General features: G+C 37.4%; 1 protein-coding gene across 1 annotated transcript in view; it reads right to left on the bottom strand.

Moving 5' to 3' along the window:
* Window positions 1-13,874: 13,874 nt before the first annotated feature.
* The window catches only part of DLG5 (discs large MAGUK scaffold protein 5), a 115,213-nt gene continuing 106,835 nt past the window's right edge, over window positions 13,875-22,252 (bottom strand). The window contains exons 28-33 of the mRNA XM_075154385.1: window positions 21,304-21,500; window positions 20,445-20,588; window positions 20,124-20,251; window positions 19,231-19,340; window positions 17,326-17,435; window positions 13,875-14,931 (exon numbers count right to left, since the gene is read on the bottom strand). Coding sequence (XP_075010486.1) covers window positions 14,828-14,931; window positions 17,326-17,435; window positions 19,231-19,340; window positions 20,124-20,251; window positions 20,445-20,588; window positions 21,304-21,500 — 793 coding nt within the window. The 3' untranslated portion in view covers window positions 13,875-14,827. The remainder of the gene's footprint in view (window positions 14,932-17,325; window positions 17,436-19,230; window positions 19,341-20,123; window positions 20,252-20,444; window positions 20,589-21,303; window positions 21,501-22,252) is intronic.

Raw genomic sequence — 22,252 nt, 5'->3', positions numbered from 1 at the left:
CGCTCGCGCCCTTTTTTCTCCCCTGCTTTTAAAGTCTGTTTGCCAAATGCAGTATTTTTATTTGCTGAAATTTCATGACAGATGGTGGGCGCAGACTGATAGTAAGGCATTTTTACAAGCGATGAAAATGCATTTGACCATTCTTATAGGCTCCCAAAGAAGTCAAACCAGCAAGGCAAGGCAGGGAGGAGAGCAGGGGGAACTGCTGCTTCTCTCATGTCACTTCGTCGTTGAAGACCCAGCTGGGTGCTGCAAAGCACCAAACGTTCTGTGACCAACAAATAACACTCTCTATTTTGTGTCTCAGTTGCTGTTTTGGCAGCTCCAGACCACCCCCTTTCACCAGATAGACATGCTATCTAAAAGTTGTTACATTAACCTTTTCTTCCATGTACAGCAGTTCTATAAATTTTCCTATTTGGGCTGCACAGGGGCCACAAATGAGATCACAGCCTCTTTTTACAAGGTGTTATACAAAATTATAGATCAAAAGCTACAGCCTGAAGTCAACAAGACTGGCAAGGAAACGTAAGTGGTATTATTCTTCACCCAAGTGAGACAGAGAATGTCACTCCTTTGGGGTGAGTCTACATAGTTTAGATGGCCCAGGAAGAAAATGCATTAAAGAAGATATATACAACTTGGGGCAAAGTTTCTAAAGTTGGGGTAGATTTAGGCCAGTTCAAGGACATTATGACTGTAATATTTTTCTCTTTTCCCCTTAAAGTCTGCTGAGATTTTCATGGGATATCTAATGTCAAACCAGACTGACTTGCCTAGGATTATAAAAGAAAGCCACCATTTCCCAGAAATGGGAGACAATTTTCTGAGTCCCCACCTAGTAGCTTATCATCACTTCCTTATTTCTGCATCTTCTAACACCACGGTACATTGAATGCAACCTCAGCTTTGAATAGAAATATATTAGTGTATACAGAGGGAACAGCAGCCTGTAAGCTACTATCCTTCCTCCTTCTAGTCATGAGATGTTCTGAACTGCTCTCAGCTGGGAGTCTCATTTTATGCAGCTTACGGAAAGGCTTCTGAAAAGCAGCACATTAACGCAAAACACAAATGGTAACTGAACAGGATACGATGAGACTGTTCTCACAAATGTCTCATCAACAAACATCACAAAAGAAATAGCACTCCATCTACCAGTATACGCAAACCATAGTAAATAATGAAAACGTAAATAGGAGAGCAATAAGGAAGGCAGGCAAGGCGTACAGATGTTATCATTGAAACACAAATAAAGCAGCAAGGTTACTGGTGAAAACAGAGGGTATTTTCTATAAGGGAAATCGTGCATATTTTTCTGCTACAAGAGAGATTAGTACTGGGGTGAAGAGTAAAGTGCATGGATTCATTCTTTTATCAAAATGTTGGAGTTACGAGAACTGAGTCCTATGTGTTTGCGAAGAGTCATTTGGGAAAAATAATTTGAATTTGTTTTTAATTGAAGTACTTGCACGTCTTGCGTTGCAATGTGAATGCTCTCATCAGAATTCAAGGAGCTTTTGTTTCTGCAGTGTAAGTCACTTCAAAATGCCTCTGTTCCTGAATGAGTGTATCCATACTGTCCATTTTGGTTTAAGTAATCAACGTTAAATTCACCTGACTAGATTAACTGAAGCACCTCCATACAGACAGGCAGTAAATGAGAAAGGGAAAACAAAAGATGAAGAAAAGACAAGACTATAAGGCTCATTTTATCTTGTGCTGCAGGCAAGGCTTGCCTCTAAAGGTATCAGGTAAGTACAAATGCAGTCTTAAATTCATCCAACAAATGCACAAACCACATTTGCACAGAAAATGAATACGCTAACATTCACATGAAAAAGGTATTAAGAAATTAAATTAAAGATAAAAATTGGAATCTATTTATTCTTGAGTTCTTAAAGCACATGCATTTTCTTTAATTAGAAGCAAGCATCCACATAAGAAATGCAACCTTGTAACTTTTAATAGCTGAAGCATAAGCATAATCAGTTGTGATGGAAACTCCAGATTACATGCTCTCATCTCCTGACCTTGGAGTCATCGTGTTTCTCTCAAGCTGTAATTAATACCCGTGTATTAGGGGGGGCAATGACTTTGTAGGAATGTCAGTGAATACAGGCACTCTAACATCCTTCGTATTGTCACAAGTGCCACAGGTCAAGTCTGTGTTTAAGGTTGCTGCACACCAGCAGCTGGGCAGCCGGCACGTCTCCTTTCTAGACACAAAGGATTGACCACAGAAGTTCAATGGGGTGTACACCCCATTTTCAAGCACAGTGAGGAGAGCACTACAGAGTTAACCCTATAGTGACCTGCATAATGTCATGCAGCTCCTAGTCATGGACTCCCTTCCGTCATTAATGAAAGGGGTGGGATATTGCTACTCAGTACTTCTTAGAAATCAAGGCTGTAATTTCACTGCATTTCAGCTGTCCTGTATGTAAAACTAGAGCTACCAAGAGGCTGCATAACAAAGACTAATCTTCTAGTACCAAAGCGTGGTAGATCAGAACAAACTCCATTAACAAACTAAGCACTCATGTAGTCCAGACCGTTCTCCTTCAAATTGCTCTTTGTTCTACAAGTTTCACAAAAGGAAAAAGCAAGCAGTCTAAAAGAAAAATGTTTACATCTTGTTGGAGAGGGGGATTTATGTCTATCTCTGCCCTTCATCAGGTTAAAACTGACTGATGATTCCTCCAACTCTGGCTGGAGGCCATAGCAATATCCATTATGTGGACTGCCCAGCTTTATACTTGTATAAACTCAGCTTTACCTCAAGAAAAAAAACCCAAAACAAAAAACAACCAACCAAAAAAAAAAAAACCACAACAGAGGAAAAAAAACCCAACACAAACCTGAGTGCCAAATTTATCTTTCATCTGTCTCTCTGCATTTAAATTAAAAAAAAAAAAAAAAAAAAAAATCATGTTTGTGTCCCAACCCCGCATTCCTCAAAGGTGAGAATTGTCGGGCTGCTAAACAATGACAAAAGGTAGCAACAAGTTTTGCCTTTGAGCTGCAGGAAAAACTCTATTGCCTTCAGTGGCACTAGAGCAAGAGCTCAACGTCCGTTCTGGAAGACCAGAAAAAGTAGGAACAGAATGATATGAAGACTAAACTCAGAGAAATGCTGATTGCGAGATACTGAGATGTTATTTCCTGGAGTCATTATTTGCCTCAGTGAGTGCACTGAAATCACCAACACTAAAGTAGTTTGACACTTTACGCAGCATCACGCAGCACAGTTCTCCTGTTAAGCTACATAGTTAGGGTAACATGCCTCTCCTCTTTAGGGCATCATTTAGACTATTAATTAGTCATTTTTTAAAAATCCCTTATGATTTCTTAAAAATTGGGCTGTCTTTATTTGCCTCTCAGCTTCCTAGCTGTAAAACAGGATAGTTTCCTATCTGTAAGACAGGTAGGAACATCTGTAAAAAGATGTTAAGCTGCATAAAAAGGACTCTGTAATCTTCTGGGGTAAAACACAGGGCTCTTCCAAGAACCAAAGGCACTCAAAAAAAAAAATTGCCCCTGCAATCACAGCTGGTAACGTGGTGCTCTGCCTCTCACAGATCACTTCACCGTTGAAGGGTTTGTTTTAAATATTGTCCTGTTTGAAGTCACAGCTAACCATTCACTGACCTTCCTGCCCCATTCCCTCTCTCTGTTGCTAGATGTTGTACAAATAAGCCACCTGTAAAATCCAGGTAATTAAAAGTTTTACAGTACGTCCACAGTCTCAAAGCAAATGAAAAAATAAAGGTTAGCAAAGAGGGGCTCTGGGGCCTCCAGCAGGGTGAGGAGAGAAGCGAGAAACACAGCCAGCATCTCAGTCCCTTAAAAAACAGCAACCCGAACCGTGCAGAGCAAGCACACAGCAGGCAGAGCTGGACCGCAGCCACTCTCCCACTCGCGCCAGAGCAAGACTGTTTCTTGTGCCCTTTGATGGTAGAGGTTAGCACTGGCAACAGGGCACCGATCACTTCAAAACCTGTACACAGAGGTGTCTGTAACTTGAATAAAGAAATTTCGAAGAGAAAGGTCACGGCCCAATGCATGGATCGCAAAAGGAAAGACATGTAGCAACTTCTCGTGAGGCACTGGGACAATTTGCATATGCTGCGTACAAGACAGCAACACATGGCAGAGGAGTTTGTTGACAAGTTAATGACTGTGTTACTTACATTGGTGTCTAAACAAAAGAAAGATGCAAATCTGTATTTTTTTCAAGTAAGAGGAAGTTCTGTACGTCTAACTTTGGAAGCTGGTACCTAAAAATGTACATCTGTCAGTAGGAAAAAATGCTGTTATCACTGAATTCTGGACCTTTAAAATTTAAAGCTCGAAGTCAACATAACTAGACACTGGTATTTCAAACACTTGTGTCTTAGAGGGCTTCCTCCACAAATTTGTATGAATATACCCTAAAGGATTGTAGAGAGCTCTGAATACGTCATAAAAGGAAAATGCTACTCAAGCTGTACATATGTTTCCATAATGAGAAGAGTGTTGTATCTGTGACAGCTTATACAACAGTGACTTCTGCTGTGAAAGCCTTGTCAAACCAGGATATCAGTTATTAAGGTTAAAACTTTCTGGTATTGCTCTGATTACTCAAAATACTTAATATGCTTTAAATAGAACTTAACAATATGCTCCTGGCAGGAGCATTTATAATGTGAGAGGTCTCAGTTCCTGTTCTTGTTCCTACAGCAAGGGATAAAGTGTCCGTTTTAGTGGGACAAGGATGGAGACATAAAAATCAAACTGTTTGTTCACTAGTCCCAAAACAAGAATAAAACTTTTTCATTATCACGAAATTCTGAACACTTAATTTTGAACACAGGTGGATTCAAGAGTTTTCAGGACTTAATCTGACATCTTGATCTGATGCCATTGCCTGTTACCAGAGTTAAAAGCAGAGGCAGTTTTAGTGAACTTCTGTTATGCCTGCATCCTATAAACACTTAAGGATTTTCCTTCCAGGGAAGAGGGCAACAACACGTTTAACAGCCTTTGCCTCTAAGAAAAAAGAGAACATAATAAAGTAATAGGCTTTGGAGGTTTGAGGAAGTCGCTTTGGTTTTTCATTTTAAAAAAATCAAGTGGTTTCAAGAAAGAGCTTTACCTATGATAAAAGAGCCCATGAATCCTCACAAATTTTAACACAGAGTTATCTTCTGGAAAAACAGTTACTAATGAAGAAAAACCATCTGTTGCCCATAAATTAGAAATAGTTAAATGTCCATCAGAAAATATTTATTTGACTGAACAAAAGAACTGTCTGCACCCCTCTGTGTTTAAAGCCAATTTCCTTGCTTGTGTATTCACGAATAGGTGGAAAATAGCTCTCTGCACAGGCTATACACATTGAGTTAGTCAGCATAAACTGTCACAAAGGCTTTCCATTTTAAGTCATACCTTTTATAAGTAGGACTTGACACTAAGCCAATCAGCCTGATGCTCTCTCATGCTTTTTGCATACTTTAGAGACTAGATTATTATTGTCTGGTCTCAACTAAAGGTCTGTGGCCATACAAGGCTTAGTATGCCTTCATCAATTTAGAGTGATTGTTACAAAATAGCCCATAATAGGTGTTTGGATTTAACACACTAGAAATGTTGGATTTACAGATAAGAAATACGCAATCCTTTTCAATCCCTTCAGAACCACCATTATTTGAACTCCCATTAATTGTACATTATAGACTGCAGCATACATTATTTTAAGATTCCGTCACTTTGTTTTCTCATACCATGCATGGCAGCCATTGATTTACAGTCATCACCAAGGCTGCAAGTTCTCATCATTGATTTTGCTACTACCTTCTGTCTTATGGAAGAAATTGTCATAGAATACATATTCTTTTATTTTCTTAAACCTAAGCATGCTTGTCTGGTTTGGTTTTTTGGCTATTGAAGTACTTTATGATTTACAAAAAACAAGAGAAGAATCTTCTGCCAGGCTTGTGACCTTGAGGACGACAGTTCAAAACTCTGCTCTTAATCTTGCAAGAAAAAACAATCGGTGCTATATACGGCATAAAATGACTGTAAATGAGATGTTGTAACTATAAAAATAAACAGAGTGTCAGAGATGTTTGATGTGTCAGTTTGCATCAAGGGAGAGTTTCTCGAATTTTAAAAGAACAATTCGATAAATGTAAGTCACCTTCCATGTATTATTGTTTCTGCTGAAGAAATAATTTTTAACGTCTTTTTTTTCATCTGTTGTAGTTTTTGTACTGGCCATATTAACATACTGGGAAAAGAAAGTTACAGTCTCTCTCACATACCAGAAATATTTTTTTTCTCTAATCGTTACATTCTGTACTACATACAGTAAAAATCCCCAAACAAAACTTTTAATGATGAGTTATTATATAGCATAACTCCTGTTTTGAGTAGCTGGCTTGAGACACCTTTTAAAGGGTCCTTTCTTTTTCAGAAATTACTGAACATTTTCCTGAAAATAGTAAATACCAAGAAATTTGATGAAATAGAACAACAGCCTGCCTTTTGCTGAAACTTAACACCTCATTACAATGTTTATCAAATGAAATATTCCATTCCAATTCATTTACATTTTATATATATAACTTTCAGGCTCATAACTTTTTAAAGTAGGTATATTAAAAATCAAACACAAGGCTAAATAATTGAAAACCAGAACATCAGGGTTTTTTTTTTTTTTATGTATCCCATCAGCTTCATTCTAAACAATTTTGCCATTTTTTCTGTTTCACATTGACTAACAAACCATATGTTGGTCATTTATTTGTCTGTAGTACCACTGATTTTCAGGAAGTATTCTTGGTGTGTGATATTTGCAGAATTAGATTTTAAAAAAAAAAACCAAAACAACAACAAAAAAAGAAAACAAAACACCACACTCAGAAAGCACAGGAATATATACTCAAAGGGGAATCCCACATTGGACAGGTTAGCTGACCTAACTTCCCCTCCCCCCCCCCGCCCCATTGAGGAATAGGACACCGGTTTGGAGTGACTGTAGAACCATGAATTCACACCATCAAGCAGGACAACTCAATGGGTTATGATGGAACAAACCTTTATTTAAACAAAAAACACATCCGATAAGTAGCAGGGGGTAACAAAAAGCCGTAAAAACCAAATCATTGAAATAGATCAGGTTTACATCTGGCGTACTTGAAAGTCGTCTCTGGATTAAAGACATTCCTTTAAGAATTCAATGGAAAAATAATAAACCATTGTTTTAAAGGGCAAGATAAGGTTGTGGCAGAGCTAGGAACTTTCTGTAAATACACTCTTCCTTGCTCCAATAAATTTCATTGTTCTGTGCTAGAAGAAAGCAGCTCTGTTCCTTTACCAATGCTATTTTTAATGCCTGGAAAGCAAATTTCCGTTTGTTCATGTGGTAGTAAGCTTTGGCTACTCAAAGTAGCTTCATTCAATCTAGAAAAGGTGCAGAGAAGAGGTAGCAGGAATGAAGAACCCACCATTTAAGAGTCTAAAAGGTAAGTTTGTTTAGCCTAGTAAAACAAAAAACTGAAAGTGCTCTGCATCACGAAGTACATATACTGAGGCAAAGAAGTCAAAATAGTATTTTCACAAGAACAAGTATTGAGGTGCCACAGATGCATTTGGTCTGGACATCAGATGATTTCTAAAAATAAGGGAGTTAGATTTTTGAAAGTCTCATTATCAGAGCACTGAGAGCAAGAAAAAAAAACTACTTTCAAACTCTGGCTTAATTGTTTCACGAAAGGATTTCTGTTTCTAAGTAGCTCTTGCTGCAGGTAAGAGAACTTAAAAGGAGTTTAAGGGCCCATGACTTCCAACATCCAACACTGGTTTGTTCTTTCCATCCAGTATTACAGACTGCCTACATCTTCAAATGACTGACAGTACAGAGGGTGTAAAATAAAAATTGGGCTTTAGTGCAAGAGTAGGGTGGAAAGAAACAAGGAATATGGCTACTTCTGGTGAGTTCCAGCATTTCAGAACTCTCTTTATAAACTGACCTCTTGTAACTTCCGTAACACCCTAAGTTACAGCAAAAAAGGTTAAAATTAGAATAATGATAGTTTATTTCTAGTGAATGTCAAGCACCATTTATGGATCTCAGTAATTTGTAGCAAGTCAGTTCAACTATACTGCTGCATACCTTACCAGCGCTGTGTTACCACACAATCAGAACAGTGCAGAGGGAAATCCAAATTAATTCAAAGATTGCAGCCTCTGTAAGCCAGCGGAGGTCATAAAATCCTAAGGCAGGTGTGTGGACTTTCTCAAGTCGTCTTCTGTTGCTTACCAAGTACGTTCTTTTACGAATGTACTGCTGACACTGCTGGAAACATAGTAAGGCATCACTTTCAGAAACTGCAGATGTGGAATCCTTGCTAAAACATTATCTGAAATTGCAGGCTGCTGAATGCTGGAGTGGATCAGCCGCTGCTGTTCACAAGATCATCAACAGTGAGTACAACAAGCATCTAGAATCAAATCAGTAATTAATACACAACTGCATAGTATGCTTTATGAAACAAACAGACTTTACATAATGTCCTAAAATACTTTAGTATTAGATAACAGGGCCAGGAAGAGAGAGATTAGGTTGCATCAGCAATGGAAAAAAATATCTTTGAGAGTTTAGATGTGCAAGGAGTTGAGGAGCAATGACACCAGTGAAGCATGAAGCAAGGAAATGGGGCTGCATTGGATGGGAGACACACCTTGAAAGAAGATTTATCTGCTAATCATGGCAAGACTATAAAGCAAAGGGAAACTAAAGCTGAATATAACAATAAAAAAAGGGGAAGGCTTGGGATATATCCATAATATAGTTCTCACAATAAACTAGAAGCTCACTCCTATTCTGAGAAAAATTTCATGGAGCGCTTGTCAAAACTATACCTCTGTGTATGGTTACATAGCAGAAAAGCGACAAGTGAAAGGAAAAATGCGTCAGCAATTGCTGATCAGAAACCCCATTTCAGCTCCAGAAGGCAGAGAACTGCCACTGTGGAGCCAGGACTGGAAGCATCTCGCTAGGGTTAACTCATGCAAAGACTGAAACATTATGAAGTATCCCATGGAGGAGCACAGCTGTGGACTGAAGCCAGTGCAGCCCCAACACTTCCTTAGCCCACGCTGTCAGAAGACAGCTCTGATCCTGTTCTGCGCAGGACAACAGAGCAGTGTCACCATCAGATAGGAATTCAAGTACCTCTTGGAGTTCAAACCTTGCAGCTCTGAGGGAAACTCTGCCATGTAAGGCCAGGAGGAGGGGGAGGATATGCAATTGATTTTTACAACTTCATTTGAATTATTTTGCAGCTGTAAAATAATCACTCTGGCACAAAATATGTGGTACCACCTTGAAAAATGAATTCTAAATAATTGAACGGCAAATCAGTCAGAGCAGGTCTCAACAGATCACATTATAATTGCAGCTATTAAACACACATTTTTTACTACAGTACAAGTCAGGGTATAAAAGTATGAATGCTAGAAACACATTTGCAGCCAGAAGCTCTGCAAGGCCACACAGTTCAGCCAACCCCAGACATAAGTGATACGCATTTGGCACCATGGGACCAACCTGAAGGGTTGCTGAAGACATGCAGCTTGTATCACCGTCCTGGAATTCAGCTCCATGTGTTTGGTTTCTTCGGTAATTGCACTTACTCATCTTTGCATCACAAACCTACTTGTTACTATAATGATGCGAGCAATTGCTAGCACTCTCAAATCATATCTCCTCAGCAGAGAACAAGTTTCTATCTCTTACCTTAGGATCTTTTTGCTGACTCCGCTGGAATTATCCTCTCAAAATGCTATAACTATCAGTTATTTTCATCACAGAACTGTAAGACTTACAATCGCATTTAGACCCCTTGCACATATTTAGATGAAGAAATGCATTTTCAGCCTTTTATTGCTTACACTAGCCAAACATCAGACAAGCTCAAAACTTAAAACCTTAGGTTTGTCACAGGTGGGCCACAAATCTTGTCTTAATTAGGCTAAACAATTAGATGATTTGAGCATCTAAATGCTAAGCTCAAATGCTAAACATTTGTGGAGCAGGCAGATTTGGCAAATGAAGGAATTATGATTTTAATTGATTGGCATTATTGCTAATGAGATAAGATGAATCTGCAGCAAAACCAGATGCAAAAGTTGTGGGAAAAGTGTCACTTCCTCTGAAGACCAAAGTCACCATCTTCAGAAAGCTGAACATCCCTGCCTTCAGAGGAAGGGCATAGGGAAGGTTACATAAGAAAAGTCACTCACATTTGCACTGAAAAAACTTTAAAAGAAAAAAGCCATTGCAAATATAAGTGAAATTTTATCAAGAAACACAGATTTTTTCCCAAGCTGTTGGAAGTATTTAACGCTTTGACAGACTTGTTTCCAATTTTGGATACATCAGTGTATTGTTAAATATGCAGTATGTACGTGGATTAAGTTAAGACTAAACTGCTGTCTCTGTTTTCTGAACTTTTAATAGATCTTTAGGAAGATGGGAAGGACACAAAATCATACGAAAAGCCAAATTGGACACTTAGGAAGTGGGGGTTGAGGGGAAGGGCGTTGTTTTGTTTTGTGTGTTGGGTTGGGGGGGTGTTGTTTCAGTTTTGGGTTGTTTGTATTTTATCTCTTAGACATTCTCTTTATACTGTGAACAAGCAAAAGAAAGGGTCATAAATCAAGATACCATACCTCTGAAAGCTTCCTCAGCCACTGGTGTTATTTCCTTCAATATGACGGACACAGAAAATAACCCATGAACACACACATTTAGCATATAATGTACTGTTAATAAAACATAGCAATGACAGAAAATTCACCATAAGTGACTAGGCTACATAATACAAAGATCTTGGTGATTTGCTTCTTAAAACAATGATTAGATCTCTGCCATTTTCCCTCCTACATTTTTGGGAAGATGACTCATATTTTAAAAACTTGTGTGTGTGAAAAGAAAAAAATCATCTGGAATTTCATACCTTACACATGGGGGAAAAAAAACCTTTACTGCACGTTTAACAGGTGCATTTTGTAGAGGAAAATTAATTACAAATGCTTACTTGAATGAGATCTACTGAAATCAGAATACCTTTAATAATCCTATTCTCACTGTTTTTAAACTAAGTTACAAGATGAAATAAATACAAAATATAAAAAAAAAACCCAAAACATTTTCCATGCTGGAGGTCTACACGATAATTTCCAGTACTGAAAAAGTTTTGAATTTTTTTAGTCACAGTATGCTTTTAATGCACAGTTTACTTCAAGAAAAGGATCCATCTAGACAACTTCTGAATATAAAGTTATGACATTCATCAAAAATTATTTATAATGTAATAAACAAGCATTTTTACAAAAGCTTGTAAGGAATTGTTTGTTAAAATGGAGTTGAACAATCCCAAATTAAGCTAGTATGTTTACACTTAAGTAATAGGATCCCCTATTTACCTGGGTTTTGGATTCAGGCTCGCATCATTTGATCATTTGGGCTGTGCTAGCAAAAGCATCTCTTTGAATACTAAGAGAGAAAGAAGTCAAATTTAATAGTTAAAAAGTTTGCTACCAGACATTTTCTAAGCAAAATGACACAGAATTAAGATTGAAAAAAATAATCTCTTTAAAAGCAACCAAAGGAATAAGAGAAAAGATTACAATGCATGGTACTTCAACCATGCATCCATCCCAGATGCATATAAGAAAGCCGTTCAAGACTGCTTAAGACAATGTTTGCATTCACTGAAAGGGATTATGATACGGCCTCCAAATTTACCAGACACTGAAAAAGGACCCTTGTCTGAGGTGGAGAGGTTGGCAGCTGTCAGAGTGTAATTCTGGATCGGGCAAACACTTGCCCTGCAATTCAGGTCAATGTGAACAGAATGCAAAGGCTTGAAAGCAAGTAGATGCTTGTGAACATATTAACAACAGATCATAGGTATGGGCTGCAGTATGTTCAGCCATTTTATGTCAGTTCAGCTATGGAGAAATGAAGTTAAAAGATGCTGATTTCTAGCTAACTCCTTAGCTGCAGCCATACGTGCTGCATGGTAGCTTATGAGTATGAAGGTGAAATTTTCAGACTTTTGTTGTCTAGCTATATTACTTTTAAACTATTTTTAAAATACCCACAGAACTATATTCTTTACTTAAACACCTGGACAAAGTTACTCTGTTCAGCATAATGGCCAAATCTAGCTCCAGCATATAATATTATAAAATAAAATGGTGTATCAGGAAACTCTTGATCTGAGCTAAAGGAATCTTTCTAGTGTTTAACCAAGACTTCAATTCTACTTCCTTGTGATCAGAAGACATGCAAGGTATGGCTGTTACTGACCTGCCAGAACCTGCCTATCCTCATTTTCTTTGTCCTCTATTAGAAGATGGCACCATGGTGGTTTTTTTTTTAAGAAAAGCAGGTAAGATGCAAGCCCTGTCTTATGACAGGCTATTAGTAGGTAAGCAGATTACAAGAAGGCTGACCATCCATCAATCCGGTTCATGGTGAAGTTGACTATTTGACATCTGAGAATAAAGTAACTGATGAAGCAGAAAAGTTAATACACAATAATTACCTTCCCTAAGCTCTCAGATAACTCAATGAACAGAAGAGGCTGGTCTGTCTGAAATGTAAAAACTGAGGCACAGAACTCTACAGTGTGCCTTTAAGCTCATGATTCATGTTTTTGCCTAGTAGGTTTTCCCTGGTTTCCAGTGACGCCCTCTTGAAAATAACAGTGATAGACTCATTCTCCAGTTAAAGCATCCAATCAATTGTATTTCCACTTGAAATCCTTAACACCACTGGGCCAGAATGTTAAAAATATGTTGACACAAACCAACATCTCACTTCTTGTGCCCTGCAGTTTTTGAACGTCTTTGGTATTTACATACGCAAGGCTAGGCAAAAAAACAAACCCGAAACTTGTTCCTCTCAAGGTGGGCACTTGAACCTATATGTGCCAATTTTAGCCAGAAAATAAGTCCTTATATGAGGACTCAACTAAATAAAGCCAAGGAAAACATTAGCTGTACGTGCCTTTTACACACAAGTCAAGTTATAGAAATTGACCTTTATTTAGTAATCAGTTTCTTGAACTTTTTTTTTTTTTTGATACAAAGTGACATTTTCATTTTAGTACAGAAAATCCATGTCAGAACAGTACCTGTCTGTTTCAGTTGTACCACTGGAGTCTACTCTGACCTCATACTTTAAAAAACAAACAAACAAAAAATGAGATAAACAAAAACAACTGCTGTCCCTCACCATGAGAAGTACTTTGACTAGTAATTCATCCATACCATTTCCTATTTTTTAATTTTTATATATATATAGTATTATAATAGTATGGTATAATACTATATAAAATACGAATTATAGTTCAAAATACTCTCTCTATATAGTATATAACTATATAAATACTATATGAAGTATTTTGAACTATAAAATAGCCTCTGTAAAACAGAATTTAAATTTAGGACCAGATCTTTCTTTGAAGAACTGTGCAAGAAGAATCCCTTTTTTTAATTAAAAAAGCTGCAAAGAGAAGCAAAACTACAGCCTGTAGTGTAAAACTAGAAACCCTACATAATGAAATGTTAGGAACAGTGACCGAGAAGCAGTTCTACTCAAATGATATTTTAAACAATTAAAATACAGTACCCAAGAAACATGGCACAAGAGACAGAAGAGACAGGTACAAAACCTGTGTTAGGAACACAGTCAGAAGTGCAAAAAACGAAAAGGGAACTGATACAATGGAGTTTGGTACAACAGGTAAGTAAATATTGCAACCAAAACTAAACGATCACTTATTTTTTGACAGTGAAAACACTAACAATTTAGTACCTTTCTAAAGGCTTTTAATCAAAGCCCTAAAACTGTGGCTGCTCTTAAATAAAAACAATCTATGTGAATGCTACACACTGAAGTACAAAGCTTAAGAATTACCCTGCAAAATTGCACCGACATAAGCTTTCCGTATTTACAGTATCTAAAAGTGACAGAACACAGCATGCTAGGCCTAGCTTATGACTCTTCCCCACCAGTACTTAATCCAGGCCCAACAACCAAAAATTATTATTTCTCAACACACATTAAGCTTGGATTGTTCAGATATATTATGACGTTTAAATATTAGAATCATGCATAAAACAAGAAACGATATCTTTGACAGACAAGCGCTGACAGGATACAAACAGTGGTCTGCCCTGTAGAGGAGTGTACTTCCTTCTGAGCTTACTCCCAAGACGTACCGATTCAATCCCACGTTATTACCTGGTTGTCAAGTCAACAATGTGCTTAGAAATGGTCAAAATTGCAACTAAGAGTCACATTGCGCACAAACCATTCACTCATATTCAGAAATTTCACTCCGTTTTGGAGAGTTACCTCATTAGGTGAAAGGACACAGAGTAAAAACAAAACAAAACAAAACAAAAAGACATTCAAGTAAACGGCATCAACCAAATACTTTGAAAAGGTTTTTGTAAACTTGACATTCTACAGGGTTTTGCAGCATTGTTAAATTCATTACTCATGGACAAGTACACGCAGGTCGCAACCCCTCGTGACAACCTGGCACGTGTACACGTACGATGTAAGAGACAAGCTCGGTGAAGTGATCTACCCATTCCCACATGCCTCGTCGGGTCCTCGTGTGGTCAGTGTTATCATTCCCCTTCATGAAACAGAAATCACTTACGGATATCTTTACAAAGACAGAAATGGACAGAGTCTGTTGGATAGAAAGTTAGTTGGTTATTTACATCTGCAAAGTAGTTTCACAGCGAAATAAATCTACAGCGGGCCAGCTGGGATCCACAGGACTTTGTTTTGTTCTTGATCGACAGTTGTCATAATCTGAGTGCAAATGCTTGAAAGGGCTCCTCCCTGGACAATGCCTGGAGAAAAAGAAACCCCCCCACGAATGAGACTGGAACTAACAGTTATGACTAGTTACAAAGAGCAGTCTTCTGCATTTTTCTGCAAAGTGTTTATCAACAGATCAGAATTAATCTACTCAATTCAATATTTGGCAGATGCATGACTCTATTAAAACACGAAAAAGAATAAACAGAGCAAAGAGGTCAAGCATTCAATATACAGTTTCTTCTGCTAACTCTTGAAACAGCCCAGGGAAGTCGCAGAACTGATGGCTATAATCTACTAAGACAACTGTTTTGTTAGAAGCCTCCATGTACTATTTTCAGAGGCATCAGGTGGCAAAGTTTAAGTCTAAAGATGGTCAGAACCTGCTATAATAAACCTTCTCTGTTCAGCATGTGGTGTTAAGAGTTTTATATTTATGTGGTAATATACATAGAGACTATAGCTGTAGCAACTAGGCACTATTTACAAATATTAGAAGTAAATTATGAGGCAGCTCCCAGATCATTGAGCTAAATAAAACAGCGGCGGTTGCTACTCCAATTCTTATTGTCAACTACATTGAAGGAACAAAAGGCCAAGAGCAAGCAACCCCCTGAAAATCAATTCAAAAGATAAATGAACACCTTGCATTCTACCCTTGCTAAACATAACAGTCATAGAAAGTAAAATGCCAACACTGGCGCAGGAGAGGAGAATGTATTAGCTTTAAGACTTAAAAAAAGTGAGGAACTTCATGACTTGAGAAATATGTCAGCAAAGCCTCTGGCCTCAGCTACCACTAACGCTGGAAAGATGTGGAAAGTCTTATAAGGCTTAAGGTATAATTTCCATTTTGAAAAGAGAGAATTTGATCTCACGTAAAATATTACTTGACTCTGCAGTATATACTACAGTTAATGATGTCAGGTGAGTTTCGATACAGAATGCAGTAACCGACAAGGTCTATGAAAGGTGACAAATGGCAGTGAGGAGGTGATTCAGATTACACACCGTACTCACAGCTTGGTACAGGAAACAAAGCCAACTTGAAAGAGACATTAGTAAAAAAATGAACTTCATGAAGTAGTCTCAGAGCTCAGGTCTGAAAGAGTGTGTCATATAGCTTCATGAGGAAGCTACCATGTCCAACATACCTATCTACAGGCTTCTTACAATTTCATCGAGCTTAAATGTCAATGCAGTTTGAACACCAATCCTCTCTGACTACCAGCATCTGGAAGTGTTGATGACAGCTGGAGTCCACTATACTTGGCACTAAAGAGGGAGGCCCTTCCCACAGGGCATGTGAGAAGATACACATAGGACTCTCTTGGACTGAGTGCTACTTTCACTATCGGGGTGAAATTAAAATGCAACAAATGACTTAACAAGGAGCAGAAGATAACGTGGTGATGCAACCTGGCCATGCGCATGTCAAGTTCTGAGAAGCTTTAGTACATACGATTTAAATGAACATTTGTATGATGATTGCATACCAGGTAACTGATTTTGTTGAGAATGTGCAGCTTCTCTCAGGATGTGCCGAGATAGCTCTGTACTAAATACATCCCTCTTCCCCACCCTGCACTTGGCAGGTATGCCTCAAAATATTTCTCTAAGAATCCCATTGTTTGGGGGATGAAAAGTTGAGTTTGGGCTGGTTTATAGTGGTGGTTTTTTGGGTTTGTTTTGGTTTTTTCTTTTTAAGTTTTGTTGCCATTCACATCAAGATGGCTAGAATTTTATCCCCACTCTTTTGAATATATGTGGAACCACATGGAAATATACACTGAAATAAGCAGAGACAGTCTTCAAACACAGTTTTCTTTCTCTGGTGAAAATACAGTATTAACTACAATGCAAGATTCATATAATATACTTTCTGATGTTAAAAAGGCCTCTGAAGTTGAATTTAATTATTCCAAATTACAATGCATGCTCAAGAAACCTTGGACAATGTTTTTCCTTTCTTGAAAGATTTAAAGTATTTCTCACAAATCATTCATTAATTTACACTACAGGCGGTTTTGTTGTTGCTGTTTTGTTTGGGTTTGTTTTGTTTGATTTTTACAATTACAAACCAACTTATATCCTTTACATGGTATAAAACTGACAACACCACGTCAAATTATCTTGCATATACTTCCAATACTACTGGCTTGTAATAAAACATTTTTAGAATCTCTTTAGGTCATAAGATTCATAACATGCTAAAACAAAAACATGTAAAAGCAAGGGATAGTACTTGTATTTTGAGATTTCCTCTCCTGGTAAAATAAAACACCAGAGCATGAGTTTGCAAAAGGGAAGGGAGAATGAAAAAAAAAAAAACGTGCTCTTTGAAGGAACATAGGATCTTTTTAATTACAGTGTAAATGGATTAAATTGCCACTGTGTTCCTAGTGAAATGTTGATTAAATACTAACCTGTAAAGTACTTGCTATACTCTTGTTCTATTTTTTGAGCTGTCTCAAACTGTTCTTTGGAATGTTTTTGTGTAACTTTGTCCCTCAGGAAGATTGGGTCTTTTTGCTCTCTGCAAAAAAAGAAAGAAAAAAAGAAAAAACTTGTATAAGAGAATTTTTTTTTTTAAATGGAGTTGAAATTATTACCTCCAGTTGGGTGAATGTGAAAGGCTAATTAATTTGCAAACATAATCCTGTGCATAGAGTGCCATCTACTGTGTTTCAGCAGTATCAGCATAGTCATCAGGATCATTTCAGTGCTAACAAATTTATTTGCTATGAGACCAAGACAGTATTCCTTTAAAGTCTCAGAGATTGGAAGGGGGTTGAAGGAGAAAGAATATAATTTTTTCCAGTTCATGTGAATCAGATCATCCTCTCTTATACACTCCAGTACTCCCTACACAAAGCTGGGCTCAAGTACCGCTCTTTTAAGGGCTTGAAGTATCAAGCATTAAGCAAATAGAATATTTCTACATCATCTTATATATGACACATTTTTGAGATGACTGTTTCTATTATAAAAGCTGTTGGAAATAAAATAAGAAAAAAAAATAGAGAAATGCAAATGATAAAAAAAAAAAATTTGATTTCCGATCAAGGCTTGTAACTCTCTCCTCCAAATCTGACTCAGAGTTCCCAGTAGGGGATTCTGTTTAAAAGGAAGCAGAATTTATAATCAACTAGTAAGGTCATATAGATAGGTACTGAAACAATATAAGCACAGTTTCTCATAGCACTGAGAAAAGAAGCACAATTTTATTTTATAAATAAAAAAAATCACTACTAAACTAACCTATCACTGCTGTGCAGCATTTCAGAAAATGCCAATAGAACCTGTGCTATATCAAAAAGGCTGTTTGGAGAAACCTTTGGTGCTCATAACAGGCAGAGACAACGTGCTACTGCATCTGATTTTGAGGACTGCTAGAAATCCTTGCTTGTCTAGTTCAATCGCTCTCTGTCAGTTTCCAAAAAAAGGAAATAGCTGTAATGGTCACCATTCCATTTCCAAAGGGGCTCAAGACATGACAGTTCCATTTATCATTCAAGTGCATAATCCTACAGTGGTAATGAAATACACCACACTGCTTTATATCTTGCTTCTACTTGAAAGTGGTGATACTTATCTTCTTTATTAAATAGATAGTCATCAAATTTACCACAGATCAAGAATATAACAAGTCTTCAACTTTCAAAATGAAGATGGCACAAGATCTTTCAACAAAACTGTTTCTTAATACTTAGGTTGGGAGATTATGTCACTTCTTGCCAAATCAATCTATCAAAATGTGTGAAGGTTTACTCAAACATTAGGGGAGGGACTGGGGTTTCTAACTCCCATGTTCTGTTCCTGGCTATATTTGAGCAGGAAATTCCCAATTACTGAAAGAGCACAGCCCAAGAAGACTATATACTCCATGGCAAAAGGGGACTTCCCTTGCTGATTTCACTGGAGAATGAAGGTGGGAAAGCTGAGGTTACAAACCAATTGGCACTGCATCCACACACTTGGCCCCGCTGAGAAGATGAAGAATAGCCCTTTGTCATGGTCACCACTTAATCCTCAATGGATCTCACCCACATCTGTCTTATGGATTAATACAAAGGTGAGTAGGAAAGATCTGAGTGCCTCCTGCAGTACATACAGTTTAGTCTACATTGTTTGATTTCTTTGAAAGATTCACTTAATTGTCACGCAACCGAAATGAAGTTAAGACCATTTACCTCACAGCGGCTTTTATGAGGATTAAGTTCCACATTTTAAAGAGATTTAAGATGACTAGGATGAAAGAAACAATAAAGGTAACAAGCTTATTTTAAGCGAAAATAAACATCCCTGAACTATCCCCCTCACAGACTTACTTGATTTGTTTAGCATTTTTGTAGCGAATAAAAATTACAATAGGGTAGATATGAACACTGTGGAGCCGTTCGATGGCATGAGGAGCGATGTCAAGCAGACAATGACAATCCTAAGATCAAATGTAAATGCAAAACACCCATTCAGTTAAAGAGCACAAGCACACATGCAAATTTCCCCATTTCTTCCCCTACTTAAATCATAGCAATCCTACAGAATTTTGCTACACATTTAGCATTTTGGGGCTACTGAGCAATTTGTACCTAAGGGATTTATAATGAAACACAGATGAAAAACTGCAAAAAATTCCATTCATAGTATCGAAAGCATGCATTGATAGAAATAAAAGTATTTGAAGAACTAATGAAATGAAAACTCATACTGAAATATATGCAATACATTTTTTCCAAATTTAAATATTCATGTTCATTTTCTCTTTCAGAAGTCATAAGCAAACACAAGCATTAAAGTAATAAGACTTTCTGTGTGATTTGACAGAAAACTATAAGCAATGTGCAGATTTGAATTAACATCTGTCTCTAGGATTATTATGATGTTTATGTTCTAGATGACTGCATTAAATGGAATAGTTAAAAAACCTAAATCCTTGTTTGGAGGGTAGGGGGTGGAATCTATGAAAATAATTTCTAACTTTTTGTAATAATACTGTAAAAGAACACGGACATTCCTAGTTTCCACAAGGTGAGCTTCATAAAATAATCTTTAAAGAGTTACATGCCAAAGTGAAGTAATTTTCAATTTACTCGGCGGCCTGGGGAACAGTTCTCTGAATGCCTTAGAGGAGGACAACACTAACATAATTTCCACCCCCCCAACACAGTACGACCATATATTGCAAACTGTACAAAGAACTACAGCACTGAAAGTGACTCGCCTTTTCTGTTATCTCTTTTATTGAAGCTACAGTTGTCACATCAAAATGTCCACTCCTCCGTTTATAATCGATAAACAGACAATCCTTCACACCCCGTTCAATGGCTTGTTGGGAAGCTTTCATAACCTCTGTTTCACAGAACCAGAAGAGATCCACTTTCGTTACTATTCCTTAGGCACAGAACAAGGTTAACAAAACAGTGTCTGCAAATTCAGATTCTTGGTTTTTTTCCCATGTTTGCGCTACCATTTAGTTCACTTATAGAGATGTTACTATCATGTATTCTAAGCCAGAATAAATTGCTTATATTTGCATACTTACCAAGAGGACATCTGCAAAATTTTCCAGGGGATTCTTTGACCAACATGTCTTTCACAGCATCAAGTAAAGGTCCTAGAATAAGGACAGGCCTAGGAGAGGTACAGTCCACTTTCTGCACACGCTGATATGCCAGACTTGCAGAATCTACACACACAGAAGATTTACTTACAAAAATATAAATTATTTTCCTGGCATTCTTCAGATAAGCAGAAGCACCCTAACAGTAATTATGAAAACAACTTGTTTCCAAGGGATAAGGGCCTTGACAAACACAAAAAATGCTCACTAGGCATTATTGCAATTTTCTCCACTTGACAGCTTAAAATAGATGTTTTTCTAATTGAACCTGGTGCTTCTCCCCACTCACCCTTACCCAAACTTTAAAACCAATCTTTCCTATTTTTTCCTAAAAGTGTAAATAAGACACAGTATTTGGTTTCTCTGGTTTGGTTTGTTGAGCTCTTCTACGGAAGTAAGCATTGTAACCAACATAATTTTTGTAGAGGAGTGAAGAAACAGAAGTGAAGATTTTTGAGTGGTGCCCAGGATTTCTGTTTAAATTAAGTGACCTGGACAGAAATTAAATAGTTGAAAGGAAGATCAAAACCATGCATCAAAAAGTGATCTCCCTCTGCAAATGAAACATTAATGCTAACAGATCTAGGAATAAACTACACTCTGGCTTGTTATTTAATACAAAATTTTGTTATTAAAAGTAATGTACGAGATGGGACATATAATCACGATTTGTATTCAGACCAACCAGAAAGCAACATTATTCGTTGCATCATGCTGCAGCTGTTTAAAAATGAAAGAGAGGGAAAGGCAACCCCTTCCCAAGTATAGCAAAGGTACTTGCCATCCAAGAAAGGAATTGAGTCTGTACTGATTGTATCAAGAGCCAGTAAATCCTTTCCATCTTTGGAACCACTTCGCTTGTGTTTATGCTTTCTTCTGAAGAATGACCTCCGTGCTGCTGCTGACAATGTCTTAGATGAGCTGTTTTCATCTTTAGCCTCAGATATGCTGTGTCTCCTGTAGAATTCCTGATCCATCCTATAATGAAACAGACTAAATGGTCGGTATTTAAACTTATCTTTTAAAATTTTTTCGACAAACAATATCACCGCTGCTTCTGGAACACACTGGAAATGCTCGTCTCAAGCCTTAGCCTAAGTGTCTTCATCACAGAAAATTAATCAGAAACAAACGTTAACATAAATCAAATAATAAGCATCTGAAAACCTCACACTACCATAATTTCCTCAGGATTCTTATAATATAAATAGTAGCATGGCACAGAGGGTGACCACTCTGACAGGCAGGGCAAAATTCTCCAAGGCAGAAGGAGCAGTACGCACCTACTTGCCAGTAAAGTCAGCCTCGCACAGAAGTGAAGGTCCCATTCTTTCTATGAAGCCACATGTTACACTCATCCTTACAAATAACTTGTTAGCAATCCAAAATAACAGTTTTATTTTATGCGGTTTTATTTTATACGAGCACAAATGTTTTGGCCACATAACACATGTAAAATGTAGTTGGTTTTACTATCCATTTTCCAGTAACAAACCTATCAATGATGTGTAGGGTCTGTATGTATATATTGTACTTCCACACATTCCACGTAGTACCATTGTCCCACTGTCAGGATGAATTTTGAGTTATGACATGGACAGAAGACTATTAGAAGAAGAGGAAACCAGAAAACCAGTAATCTTAAAATGAAAAAAATATTTTAATCACTGAGTGATAACTAATGTGATTTCAGTAACAATGTAAAAAATCTTAGTTCCTGCATACTCCTC

This window comes from Calonectris borealis, chromosome 7 (genome assembly GCF_964195595.1).
Source record: "Calonectris borealis chromosome 7, bCalBor7.hap1.2, whole genome shotgun sequence".
NCBI lineage: Eukaryota > Metazoa > Chordata > Aves > Procellariiformes > Procellariidae > Calonectris > Calonectris borealis.
Note: the sequence above shows the minus strand (reverse complement) of the source record. Positions and strands in the feature narration are given on the sequence as shown.